At 43.6% G+C, this 13,683-nt stretch overlaps 2 protein-coding genes across 3 annotated transcripts in view; both read right to left on the reverse strand.

The window, feature by feature from the left end:
• Positions 1–366: 366 nt before the first annotated feature.
• On the reverse strand, positions 367–8,573 carry FBL (fibrillarin). Of its 2 annotated transcripts, XM_042441186.1 has the most exons (9): positions 8,549–8,573; positions 8,353–8,448; positions 5,187–5,348; positions 4,372–4,466; positions 4,023–4,193; positions 2,562–2,694; positions 1,313–1,425; positions 979–1,124; positions 367–795 (listed from the first exon to the last, which is right to left on the reverse strand). In XM_042441186.1, the coding sequence occupies exons 1-9, from the start codon at positions 8,556–8,558 to the stop codon at positions 771–773; spliced, it is 951 nt and encodes a 316-aa protein (XP_042297120.1). In that variant the 5' UTR covers positions 8,559–8,573; the 3' UTR covers positions 367–770. The 2 variants fall into 2 exon arrangements, with proteins under 2 accessions (XP_042297120.1, XP_042297119.1); XM_042441185.1 differs by lacking the exon at positions 8,549–8,573 and having other exon boundaries at positions 8,353–8,497.
• Positions 8,574–11,887: 3,314 nt separating this feature from the next.
• Positions 11,888–13,683, reverse strand: part of IL20RB (interleukin 20 receptor subunit beta) — a 9,651-nt gene continuing 7,855 nt past the window's right edge. The window contains exon 7 of the mRNA XM_042440356.1: positions 11,888–12,375. Within this exon, the coding sequence (XP_042296290.1) occupies positions 12,259–12,375 (117 nt within the window). The 3' untranslated portion in view covers positions 11,888–12,258. The remainder of the gene's footprint in view (positions 12,376–13,683) is intronic.

Consider the following 13,683-nt stretch of genomic DNA (forward strand, 5'->3'; position numbering starts at 1 on the left):
TTTGCAGCCCTGCTGCTAAGATCCAATGATACCAGAAACAGGGCCTTTTTAGTGAGGACAATTACTACATGCTTCCCTGGGAGAACTCCTTCCCTATTTTGAGGCACTGCAAAACCTTTCTTGTTTCAGAACACTTTTGTAATCATTTGACTTTTGTTGTTCTTTTAATAATGTTAGATAGGTTGTTTTTAATTGTTTGTTCATAAAGGAAGGGGGCTTAAATACCTTGTTAAAGTATCACATCTGAAGATGAAAGATGGGAAAAGGATCAAATCCTACACTACATGCATATTAAAATACACATAGCATGGTCCATAATTCAAATCCTACATGAACCCAGTCTCTGAAAACTTTCACAGGGCTGAATGCTATTCCCAGAACATTTATTTGGGCCATTGTGACTATAGGTCAAGATCGAATAGATCTATTAATGTTTCAAGTTCTCTTTATATTTGACGTTTTGTTGTTTTATAGCTGATACTAATTCATAAATAAATAAACACAAAGGTGCACCATCCTTGACAAACTGGGTCCCTGTTAATTGTACCGAAGTACTTCCAATCCCTCAGGTCTGCAAATCAAACCAGTATTATCACTATATTACTTATTTTAATAAAAAATATACACATTTGAGAACGTCAAAAAATATCGATAAAATGAAACATGGAAGATGGGGCCGATTCTGTAGAAAAAAGTCCTGTCTCAAAGTGATATGAAAAGACATTCGGAGTTGAAGTACTGTAGCAAAGAACACCAACAGCTTCTACACATTATTTCTTCTGTTTCGGTGGTGGCCTGTAAGAGAAAGGAATATTCATTAATCAATTAAGGTACTAAACAAGGCTGCCATTAATCCTGCTTCTACACTTTGCAAGTATAGAGGATTCTGCAGCCTCACAATGTTACCTGCCCCCTATCCCTTCCTTGCACACAGACAGAACATCACCGAGGGATTGGTACCTTTAGATTTCACCCTACCTGTAAATGCCAACCACCACAGCATGGTCTCGCTCATAGGGCTCCAAAGTTAACTGTTCTTGGGGTTTCATGTTCTCCTGCTGCATTTTTTTCACCTCTGATGCAAAGACTGCCTCGGGGGCTGCTGTTGAGTCAATGCAGTTTGCCTGAACAAGAGAGATGTGTGTTACTCAAATAACAAATCTTGAAGGTGGTGGGGAACAAGTCGTTACTCCTATCCATTATAAAGCAATACATATCACTATCAGGCACTTAGCATATGATCATAGTCATATTTCAAACCAACTCAAGATAGTTGGAAATTAAATTTTATAAAAGTCAAACTGAAAGTTACCTTAATGGAGATGACAAAGTGGCCACCATTTTTTAAGAAATTGTGTGCATTTAAAGCCACAATACGTGATTGGTCAGGCTGAGCCACATCTGCAAAGATCACATCCACCATGCCTGCAAAGAGAAGAGATATATTCAACAATGGGATCTGAAAACTATACACAAATCTTATCACTTCCCTTGCTCAATTATTAGATTTTCAGACAAAAAGGACCTTGAAAAATGGATATTCAAACTTTCCTTGATTTGGCACTACAGCTCCCTCCAGCCTCAACCAAGTTAGCAAATAGTTGGGAATTATGGGTCTTGCAGCCCATTATCTGAAGAACAGTGTGTCCCCTACATGTGACCTATATTTTCAATATTCCCAGCTACATTTTCCACAGACAACATATGAATGGGATCTAGGAGTCCAAGTAGATCACAAGTCGAACATGAGGATACCATAGACAGCCAAAAAGACAAACAAGTAGGTCCATGAACACATCAGTGATTGGCTTAATATTTCTCATTCTCAGTTTGATAGTAACTGCTAATGCTAGTTCATCCATTTAGGGCAGCCTTTCCCAGCCACAAAGTCTCCAGAAGTTTGGGGTACAATTCCCACTATCCCATACTGCCTGGAGCTGATGGAAGTTGTAGTTCAAAATACATTGAGCAACGCAACTAGGGATACAGATCAACACAGTACAACAGATCAAAACTAGGTATCGTTTATCTAGAATCAAATAATAGAATTTCAACATTGACACCCAAACTATTTTGATCCATGTTTTAGAAGTGGAGAGACATACCACACTTTATTTGACAATTCCAGTATTAGTTACAAGCATCCTGTTGACCCATGAATAGAAACGGGTTCCTGCTTAGTGGCAGAGTTCATGGTTTGCATGGAGAAGATCCTGGGTTTCAGTCCCTGGGCTGGGACTGTTTGCACACACACCTCAAACTATAAACTGGCTTGAAAAAGCATTAGATGGGTTTGGGGGATATTGAGCATTTGCAAGGAACTCAAGGGTCACATGTGGCCTACAGATTACACTTTTCCATCCCTAAAGTAGATCATGTTGAGCCAGTCAGTCTGATAAAGTATAATGATTTTTGTGCTCAAGACCTCAGCAAACATGTCTGATCCCTCTATATATGTAGGGCACGAGACAGAGGGACAATCTTCTAAGAAATGACCAGTTGAATCAGAATTTCCAGGGGTTATTATTTACATAGGTGGAAAGATTTTACATGCATCTTACCAATCAACATGCGGTATTTGTGTGGGTGCCGTGCATCCTCAATTACAGGGATAATGTTGGTCCGCTTCTTTGCCACATTAATGAGGTCACGGCCTGAGCGGTGGGAAAACTCCACAGCATACACAAGGCCTTCCTGTTTGATGAGAAACATAAAGTAAAAATAGGCAGCACCCTGTCCACAAGGTAATAAACTGGCTAGCAGCACCTTGAAAACTGATCAGAGCAAAAAGCATTCATGAGACCCAGTGCCATAGTTGTACCAAAGACATCCCATTCCACCCCTATGACTCACCCCACAACTGATTGTGTGAGCTAGTGAGGGAACATGCACATCCTTCCTCCTTGCGCTTCCCTGTCCTCCCATCCCACCACTGTGAACTGGGCCCAGCCACCCTTCCAGTTTGCTTCTCTCCCAGAGACACCAGTGTTATCAAAGTCCCTGTTAAAAATGGCATAGGGCAGCAATGGAAGTGCTGGCATATATAGTAATTCACAAATAATCAAATCCGAGAATGCTTAACCTGCAAATAGAGAGGGGTAACTGTATTTCAAAGATCAATAATACAGCAATTCATCTGATTGCCCCAGCATAATGAGTAACCCATTACCTTACAAAGACTATGCAAACATATTTTTAGATTATACATCCCAGGCTGGCTAGGGGATTCTGGCATTACTAGGGGGGATTAATTATATTCAGTGGCATATGGGAATTATGATTTACGAGTAACATTAGTGCAAAAAAGCATTACTAAGAATTCTGTATGGTGAAATGGGAGAAGGTCAATGGGGAATGACATTATGAGTTACTGCACCCGGTGACACCAACCACTTATGGAATTTCAGTACAAGGACACACCTAGCCAAGATGCACCTGAAGCTAATAAAATGCAGGCACTGTCAGAACAAAAGCAATCAGATGAGGAAGCACATCCGTGAAGCCCTCAGACCCAGTGGGCTGAGAAGAGAGGATAATAAAGATGGTATATAAGTCACCTTCCAAACAGTTGGAGAAGCACTCTCCATCAAAGATAGCTGGTTGGAGGCAATTTAAGGGACAGCTTTGACCTGGGTTTCCAGCTCTGTCTTGGTGTTCTTGTGTTTCTGTTCTATATTCCTAAAACTGTGACCTCTGGACTGGCCGACAACCCTGCCTAACTCTTGGACTGACCCAGCAAGGCATAGTGGTTTGAGTATTGGATTACAACTCTGGAGACCAGGATTTGGTTACCAGCTCAGCCACTGTGTGACCTTGGCCAAGTCACACTCTCCATCCTTAAGGGAAGGCAATGGCTAACCTCCTCTAAACAAATCTTGCCAAGAATAGGGTTGCCATAAGGAACGACTTGAAGGCACAGTACAACAACAATTAGGTCTGATGAAAGTTGTGGTCTGGCAACATATGGAGGGCCACAAATTCCTGACACAACTTTAGTTTTAGATATTACAGCAGCTCCTTACCGGTCCAACTATGTCAGAGACGTGAGACACCGTAGTCCCTGATGCTGCTCCCAAGTATAACACTTTAGCACCTGGTTTGATGTGAATCTGATCAATGCCTCCAAGAATAGCAGCAGCCAGTTTTGAACGGAAAGGGTTCCAAGCACGGTATTCCACCTTTACTTCACCATCCTTGGACAAAAAAAAAAGTGGGGGGGAGGACATCCTGAATTAAAAGAGGTTTACATAACAAGGGAAATATTAATTCTGGAATGTGTTCCCTTGATTGATTCCCACTTTCTGCATTTACAAACAATTCTCTTTTCATTCTACTACCTGAAGCCTCTCCCAAGCATCAACCATTATGTACCTCCACAGAAATCCTCTTTTCTCCATATACAGCCTCGCCAGGTACCAGGTTCCTTGTGACTAGTGCATCCTCCTTTCCCCGGCAAATAAAGACACCTAAGACAAAGAGAAAACAAGATAACTACTGGTTTTTGAGAAGAAGAAAAAACAAAACCTGCAGTTGGCCAATTTCTTTATTAAGATAGTAGAAATGAAAAAAGAGTAGAGTGGGATGGGTAACTTATGGCTTTTCAGATGTTGAACTGCCACTTCTATCAGCCTTATGCTGCTTAGGGCTGATGACAGTGGCACTCCAACAATTATAAAGAACTTGCTTGAGCTTTAGATGTGTGGGCAAGGGTTTTCTCTGTCCCATCATCATCACAGGCCTGTTTGGGGAGGATATAGGCAAGAGCCTTCTCAGTGGCTGCTCTCAAACTGTGGAACTTTCATGGGAGGTCTGGTTGACCTTCTACTTGTCTTTCTGATGGCAGGCAAAGACTTTTTATTTAGGCATTTTGTTTTTCAATATGTTGCAGCAGAATAACCTTTTAATGGAGCCATTGCATTTCTATATTATGTTCTAAATATGTTTTAAAACTATTTTAACCTGTGTTAACAGATCTGTAGTTTTAAATCTTTTAATAGGTTTTTTTTAACTGTATTTGGTTTTATATGGTCACCAGCTGCATTGTGGTGGGAGAAAGGTGGACAGGCTTTGGGGGAATCTTAGAAAAGCCTAGGATGTACAAAAAGCTTTGGGGGGGTGCATGTAAGACTGATGAGCTCCCCTTTTCAGCTCTATAGCCAGTTTACAACATGTTACATCAATCTTACCTTCATGCCTGTGGGGCTCCACTGTCACCTTTTTGCCCCCTCTGAAGCCTCCTCGTCCTCCTCGGCCACCACCTCGTGGGCCGCCACGTCCTCTACTTCCTCCTCTGCCTCCTCTGAAAGCACCTCCTCCACCACCACCACCAGGAGATTTAAATCCACCTCCTATAGGTGAAAGAAAAGGAATAGGATATAGCCTGTTTAAATGGTAATCTGGATTTCTGCTGCAGTTAACAGAATCAACTTTGTTTTTTTCATGGGAGACCAGGGGTTGAACAATTAAGTGTATGATGAAAAAGGCATGCTGAGAATAGCAAACTTAAACCTAAGAGAGTTGGAGGAAGGAGTTGACTACTGGCACAAAATGCAACTCATGATGCTTCCACACAAACATAGCAGATATATAGCTATTTTCTCCCCATCCTTGGCCCATTCACAAATAAGTGACACTTCATGACAGACCAGATACAACTCAAAGTCCAAAGGCATACTATAGAGTCATGAGGGCGAACCTGTGACACATAACCTATGGGTATGTAAAGCCCTCAATCTGGGCACGTGTGACTGGTCAAGATTCCTATTACATCTTGTGGGCTGGAGGAAGCATGGAGGGCAAGTTTCAAATTTCTGGTGGCTCAGAAGGGCTGTTTCATTTCTCCCAGAGCCATGTTTTGGTTCCAGCTGCCCTCAGCTTCCAGGGCAGAATTCAGAGCTTCTGTGCATTTTCCTGATTATTGTTCTTGTTGTGTACTTCCAAGTCATTTCCACCATATGGCAACCTTAAGGCAACCCTATCATGGGGTTTTCTTGGCAAGGTTTGTTCAGAGGGGATTTTTGCTATTGCCTTCCTCTGAGGCTGAGTGTGTCTTGCCCAAGATCTCCCAGAGTGCCATGGCCAAGTGAGTAACTTCAGAGGAGGTTTGCCACTGCCTTCCTCTGAGGCTAGGAGAGCATGACGTGCCCAAGGTCTCCCAGTGGGTTTCATGGCCAAACTGGGATTCGAGCCCTGGTCTTGAGAGTAGCATGCTCAAACGACTAGCTCTCTTTGTTCATATTATTGTGCTGTGCTTTCTGTGCTTTATTATCCTTGTTGTTGTTGCTGTTGTGTGCCTCCAAGTCGTTTCCAACTTATGGGCTCAGGGCAGTCTCCCTCCCTTCTGAGCGCCAGTTCCTGGCAAGCCTAAGATGAAACTATCATGGGACAAGCTTTGTCAGAGGGGGATTTATATTGTGATTTTCTGAAGTTGCGACAGCGTGACTTGTGTGTGGTGCCTTCACATCATTTCCAACTTATAGCGACCCTAGGGTGAAACTATCATGGAGTTTTCTTGGCAAGTTCCGTCAGAAGAGGATTTGCTATTGCTGGCTTGATGCTGAGAGAATGTGCCTTGGTGACACCTGGTGCAGGATTGCCACTGAGTTTGGGTGCCTGGTCTCTATAAGGTTTGCCATTGCTGCTATAGTATACAATCCACCTACATTGGCCTAAGATGTACATGAGCCAGAGATAGAACTGTCACAGCATCAGAGAACTGGAAGATAACATAATGGCCATGCAGAATACACAAAGCACTCCAGATAGATCGAAATCCAGACTCTATTTAACAATATTCAAAGGAGGAGACTCCACTACTCTTTGCAGCAACACATTCCACTGTCAAACAGCTCATACCATCAGGATGCTCTTCCTAAGGTTTAAGTGGAATCTCTTCTCCTATAGTTTGAATCTATTGCTCCATGTCCTAGTCTCTTGAACAAGAGGGAAAAAAGCTTGCCCCATCAATATGACATCCCTTCAAATATTTAAACATAGCTATCATGCCAGCCCTTAACCTTCTCTTCTCCAGGCTAAACATGACTATAAGTTGACCTCATGTATAGGTTGAGGGCAGGTTTTGGGGCCAAAATTATGGATTTTGATATGAACCATGGACAGGTTGAGGGTATAGCCTAGGGGGATGTAACAAAGGATCTAAAGGATGAAGTAAAGGAAAACAATGCCAAACAACTTACAAAATTCTGACTGACATAACTGGTTGTCTGAGAGTTGTATGATGCTGGGGATGGGTCCCAGCCTTCCTCCAAATCCTGGGCAGGAATAACACTGGCAACCATTCAGTAAACTCCCCTATCCAGGTCCAATTTTAGTGGAAGGTTCCCATTGTTTAACTACTGAATTGCCAAGGTGCCCACGGCTGAACTGGCATATAATCCCATGTCATCCTGTGGAAAAGTGGCTTTCTATATTACTGCTCAAGTAAAGACAATAGAAACACCTCATCCATGCACTAGCAAACCCCAGAAAGGCAACAAAACACAGTACAGTTGGCTCTCCACGTTTGTGGCTTTATGTGCAGTTTTGATTACTATGCCCTCTCTAGGTATTTCTAGGTCCTCTGGTGCAACTCTACCATGAGCTGAACACAGAGTTGTGCCGGAGAACCTAGATGTTCCCAAAGAAAACAGTTCTCTAGGCATTTGTAAGTCCTCCAGCACGATTCTGTGATCAACTTCTGGGAGACGTTAGCCTCAGAGTTTCACTGGAGGACATGGAGAGTCCTGGAGAAGTGTTCTCCCAGATGAAAAGAATAGTGCTTTTTAATTTGTGGTTTCCCACATTCATGGGGTGCTTCACCCCTAACCCCAGTAAATGTGGAGGGACCACTGTACAGGGCTCCCTTCCCTTATGTGGGGGGTCCATTCCAGACCCCCCCTATATAAGGAGATATGCTCAAGCCCGATTAAAGCCAATGGGGCTCGTGCCCACGGTGCATGGCACCACCACGGGCGCACGGGCCAAATTCTTTCCGGCGCATGGTGCCACTTCTTTCAGCATAACTTCCAGGGTATGTTTATGGTTAAACGCAGGCAGGGTAAGGCAGTGGGACGGAAGAGAGGCCAGCGACTGGAAACGTTGCGTGCTACTTTTAGGATTACAGTGCCCAGGATTTGGAGAGATGTACAGCTGGCCCTCCATGTTTGCGGATCTGGCTTTTGCAGATTAGAGTCCTCTACTAGGAATCTCTGGGTCCTGCTGCATCCTCTACCAGGAGCTGACCACAGAGTCGCCCTGGAGGACTTAGAAATCCCTAGAGAGGACACTCCTGCAGCCATTCGAGGACCCAGAGACTCCTGGGCAGGCATTCTCCCCGGTCATGGCAATGCCCACCTCGACCTCCTCGGAAGCCTCCTCGCCCTCGGTCCCCGAAGCCTCCGCGCCCTCCTCCTCCTCCGCGGTCCCCTCGTCCTCCTCGGGGGCTGAAACCTGCAAAGAGAGGGCAAAGGGAGCCAAGAGTCATGGGAAAGGTCCCCGCTGCCGCCCCCCTCTCCTTCCTTCCCCGGAGACCGGGCGCCTTCGCTCTCACCTGGCCTCATCTTTGCTGCCGACCGCTCTCTGCACGCGCCTCGAGTCGCTCCACAAGACCGGAAGTGCAACCGCGCACAGAGGAACCACGCGCCGGAAGTTCTTAGCCAAACCGGAAGTTCTTGGTCGCACCGGAAGTGCGCAATCAGAGGCGCGCAAGTGACGCAAAGGCTTCTGGGGCTGCATCCACAGTGGAGAAATAGCCTGGTTTAGCACCGCTTTAACTCTTTTCTGGCTCAAGGCTATGGAATTCTGGGAGTTGGAGTTTGTTGTGGGGGTCCAACAAACTCCAACTCCCAGAATTCCATAACCTTTAGCTCTGGCTCCCACAACCAACTCCCAGAATTCCATAGCCTTGAGCCAGAAAGCGGTGCCAAACCAGGTTATTTCTCCACAGTGGATGCAGTCTGGCTGGGAAACTAACCGCGTTAGTGGTCCAAAGCTGCAGAAATAATCCAGTTTGAGATCGCTTTAACTGCCGTGGCTCAATGCTAGGGAATTCTGGGAATTGTAGTATTGTGAGTCTTCTCTGTCAGCAGTTCCCAGGGTTTCCCTAGCGCTGAACCGGGGCAGCTAAAGCGGTCTCAAACTGGATTACTTCCGCAGTGTGTTTTGGAGCTCATTCAGGGCGGATTACAAGGTTGAAAAGAGTACAATTTAAAAACATGCAGAAACGTTGATATCACAACAGATTAAATTATTAAATGATTTCAATATGCCAGCTGAGGAACAAACAGGAAAGGGCCATTCTGGTCTCCTGGGAAGGGAGCTCCAGAGCCTAGGGGCAGCCACCAAGAAGGCCTTCTCTTATGTTCCCACCAACTGTGCTTGTGATGGTGGCGGGACACAGAGCTTTCCTTGAAGATCTCAGATCCCGGCCTGGTTCATACAGGGAGATTCGGTCTGCCAAATAGCTTGGACCTGAGCCATATAGGGCTTTATAGGTGTAAACCTACACTTTACAGTATATACTTTGAACACTATGTGAGAAACAGAAATCCGTCTATTAGTCCTTTCTGGTAATGCTGTATCAGTGAAAAGTCTACCTCATGTGGAGAGAAATAGATGGGAAAATGTGGCGGCCCTACTATAAACTCGTGATATCATTACACAATATGGTTTTCCCAGATTTGCTGAGCAGGGACTGCATGCAAATTCCCTGCTTTCTTTCCACCCCCACATTTCTATGCAGCAGCACAGCTTGCATTACACAATGTCTTTTTGGGAACTGCTGATTAAAGGGAAAGGCAAACCTTCCCTATATCTATACAAACCTATATAAACAGCAGAAAGCCAAAGCAGAGAGGCCTTCGACACCTGGATGATGCTTTACCATTTTAGCTGTGTTCTGTGTTGGCTATGATTGCCTTAGTGAATGTTCTTTGCATCGACGGGGGAATGTGTCCCTTTTTAATATATGTGTATGTTATTTGTCATTTTAAATTGATGTGTATTTTAACTAATGTTTATCTATCTGTTCATTGTTGTTGTCCTCCACCTCAATCCATGGGGAGAGATGGGTAAGAAGTGACAACCACAACAATATCCCATCTGAACAAGAAAACCCCATGATAGGTTTACAGTAAGTCAGAAACAAAGGCACATAACAGCAACTACTGTACACAACATGTTAGCAATACCAATAGCACTTTACATTTCTATACCACTTCATAGTGAATTAAGCACTCTCTAAGCAGTTTACAATGTGTTAGCCAATTGCCCCCAATACACTGAGTACTTGATGTATGCAAGAATGGAAGGCTTAGTCAACCCAGTGTCCTATGGATCGAACTCACAATGTTGTGGCTGCAGTATTGGCATTTAACCCCCTGCGCCACCAGGGCTCCTGAAATATGTTAGAACACATTTCAAACCAAACCCATTTCAGCATTTCCAATGCCTTGTATGCTTTTTAAAAAATTCAATGCAAAATTTCTATGTGCTCTACTTTAAAATGATTGGGGACATTTGGCCCTCCAGATCTTTTCACCTATAACTACTATCAGTGCCCCTCAGCATGGCCAAAGCTAGAGGATTCTGGGATCTGTAGTGCAAAGTATTTGGAGGGTCAAATATTCTCTGAAATAATTTTTAAGTTTGTAACCACCGTTCTGCACCATGTGGCTTAAATCAGCTTGAAGAATGTGTGCTCAAATTTAGGCCAATCAGCAGCAAAAACTAGAGGTACACAGCTCTGATGAAGTTAGAATTAAGTACAAGGCAGACAATCTTTGTTGTCATGTGCTATACAGTGGTTCCTCCAGATTCGCAGCCTTGGCACTTTATCACATGTGGAAATCGGGGGTTTAACAAGGGGTTTAACAATTTCCCCAGGACAGTCCCACGATTGTATCAAAGATTTTCTCACACATTGAGCTTAAAGAGGACTTATTCTGGGAAGAACCAGGAATGCTCCAGCAACAAATAATTCCTGGGATTTCCCCGTGAATGACTTGTTACTGAAGCATTCCTGGGTCTTCCCGGGATAAGTCTTCTCTAATTGCGTCGGTGTGGAAAAATACCTGCATTTTGCTGGAAAGATGCTTTGCAAGTATATGTTGTTTTATACCAAATCACACACACACACACGCACACCATCTATCCCAGTAATATCTACCCTGTCATTGGCTCTCAATAGTCTCAGACAGGATGTTTTTCACATCAGATCACCTATTAAAGGTAAAGGTTTCTCCTTTGATGTGATTGTCTGGTCATGTTCAATGTAGGGGGCAGTGCTCATCTCCGGTATTAAGCTGAAGGAGCAAGGGTTGTCAAAGATGACTCCGTGGTCATGTGGCCAACATGACAAAATCCCATGCCACACAGAACACTGTTAGCTTCCCACCAATGTAGTACCTATTTATCTACTTGCACTTTTATATGCTTTCAAACTAATATGTTGGCAGAAACGGGACTAGTGACGGGAGCGCATTCCATCACATAGTGCTGAATATGTGAGTGGCTGAACCTGATGACATGTACACAAATGATGTACTTCGCAGCCTACAGCGCCTCACTTACCTGTTCTCATTGCCAGAGACCTGTCCTGCAAAAACAACAAGGACTTGGAGATGTGACTTCTTCTAAGATTATTCTTACACACACCGTAACACTGGACCATGCGTGTCCCAACAAACAGCTAAGCAGATAACAAACAGCTATGAACAATGTGTTCGATTTATTTGTAGCTCAAATTCTTTGTCAAATAGGACAAAGGGAACAGGATCCAGAACAATGGATGCAAGCTACAGGAAAAGAGATTCCACCTCAGCATTAGGAGGAACTTTCCGACAGTAAGAGCTGTGGAACACTCTCTCAGAGTGCGATGCAGTCTCCTTCTTTGGAGGTCTTTAAACAGAGGCTAGATGGCCATCTATCTGGGCTGCTTTGATCGTGAGTTCCTGCATGGCAAGGGTTTGGACTGAATGGCCCTTGTGGTCTCTTCCAACTCTATGATTCTGTGGTTATGTGATCCTAGGAGAGGGTGGATTAGCCTCAACCTTCCTTGTAAAATCTTGAACACAGGAACTATGACTTGCTAGCCATGTGGCACTCTTCTCTTTGAAGAAAGCACCTTGGTTTCCAGTTATTGTGCAACCTGTTCCTTCACAATTTAAAAGGGGGGGGGGGGAAGCTGCCTGTGCCCATATTGGATTGGGAAAGATGAAGGCAGAGTTTGAGGTCTCATTTTGCAGTTTGTGTCAAAGGTTCTCATAAATCATAAAGGAGGAGAAACTCTTCAGGGTGCAGCACTTGAACAGACTCGTCACACTTCTCTATCTCTTCTCCCTTGTAATTTAGCATCCTAGCAGGTGATTCTGTTAGTTTCTGGAAGAGGAAAGAAATCTGTTTATCCAGGGAAAAGACAGAGAAACATTTGCCCTACTGCAGACAAACTGAAGTATCAAATTATCCCAGACCTTCAAAAATACTTTAAAAAGCAATAACCTACTGTTATGGTTCCAACCCCCACAAGTAGTTACCTATTATAGTTACTTATTTCAGAAAATTAAGCCTCATATTTTTCATAAGTAACCTAGATGGTTACTGTTTATTATTGGGGGGGGGTATGTTAGGGGAAAAAATCTCCAAATGCAACAGGTCCTTGGCTTATTGTACTGAATGCACTGCTCTTATCCACCTCACTGTCAACTCAGCTTCTACAACAGGGCACAAGGCAGCCGTTGAACTGTGTGATATTCTTCTTTCATCACACAGGTGGGCAAAGTGTGGGCCATGAGCTGTAGCCTCCTGAAGCTGGCTGCTGTATAAACATTCATACAGCAGTTGGCTTCAGGAAGCTGTTGGCTGCCATGTTTGATGTGAAGGAAGTGAGAGGGGAAGAAGAGCAGAATCATGTCCACTCACATTATGTGACTCCCTGAGCAGTGGAGCTGCAGTGGAAGGGACATATTACATGAAGACATTAATGGAATAGCAGCGAGATTGAGAGCCTATTGACAGATTTTGCCCATCAATGAAAAGGTGCACGACAGTAACAAATGGAATGTAAAGCAGCAACAGGACGGACATGACATTGTGTGATACGTATTGGCCAAAGATGCTTTTATCCTGTTAAAATTCCACTTTTCTAACCTCATGTGATAAAGACCCAAATCAAGATATAACCTTCATTCTATGAAAGCTCATGCTGCCAATTTCTTTCTTTCAGTTCATTTCCTAGGTGCTACAAGATCTCTCTACGTACCAATAAAATAATATAAGGATAAAAACATTTTAAATGCACATTAAAATAAAACTCCTTGAAGCAGCCAAAAGCAATCCTAAAATCCAGTGCTGAAACAGTAAAAACAGTAATTTCAAACACTGAATGCCATGTGGAATAGCACTGTTTTGGTTGCCTGCCAGAATGGCATCATCTATCACTGTCTAATGTCCAAAAGCATGCTTAGGGTCATAGCCACAAACAGGCCTGTGGAAAAGTGCTTTTATATATCCTGAATCTCTCACTATTTTGCTTCTTGGAGGCCTATGCTTTCAGCCAATAACATTTTAAAGCATGATAAAGGTAAAATATCTAGTTTCTTAGGAGTAAAAGAATCAAGCAAACACTGGGAAAGTTTTCTTTAAAAAAACATGACAACCCCTAGAATTCCCCAGCCTGTGAAGTTTAAA

This window comes from Sceloporus undulatus, chromosome 9 (genome assembly GCF_019175285.1).
Source record: "Sceloporus undulatus isolate JIND9_A2432 ecotype Alabama chromosome 9, SceUnd_v1.1, whole genome shotgun sequence".
In the NCBI taxonomy this organism is placed as follows: Eukaryota; Metazoa; Chordata; class Lepidosauria; order Squamata; family Phrynosomatidae; genus Sceloporus; species Sceloporus undulatus.

Bases quoted from the DNA above. Each gene is read 5' to 3' on its own strand.
- FBL (XM_042441185.1), bottom strand. From the start codon at position 8,482: ATGACTCTTGGCTCCCTTTGCCCTCTCTTTGCAGGTTTCAGCCCCCGA. The intron at 2,695-4,022 runs GTAAGGAGCTGC...CTCATCAAACAG, and splicing joins TCTCTGACATAGTTGGACCG to GAAGGCCTTGTGTATGCTGT. The intron at 1,125-1,312 runs GTAACTTTCAGT...TCTCTTGTTCAG, and splicing joins ACTTTGTCATCTCCATTAAG to GCAAACTGCATTGACTCAAC.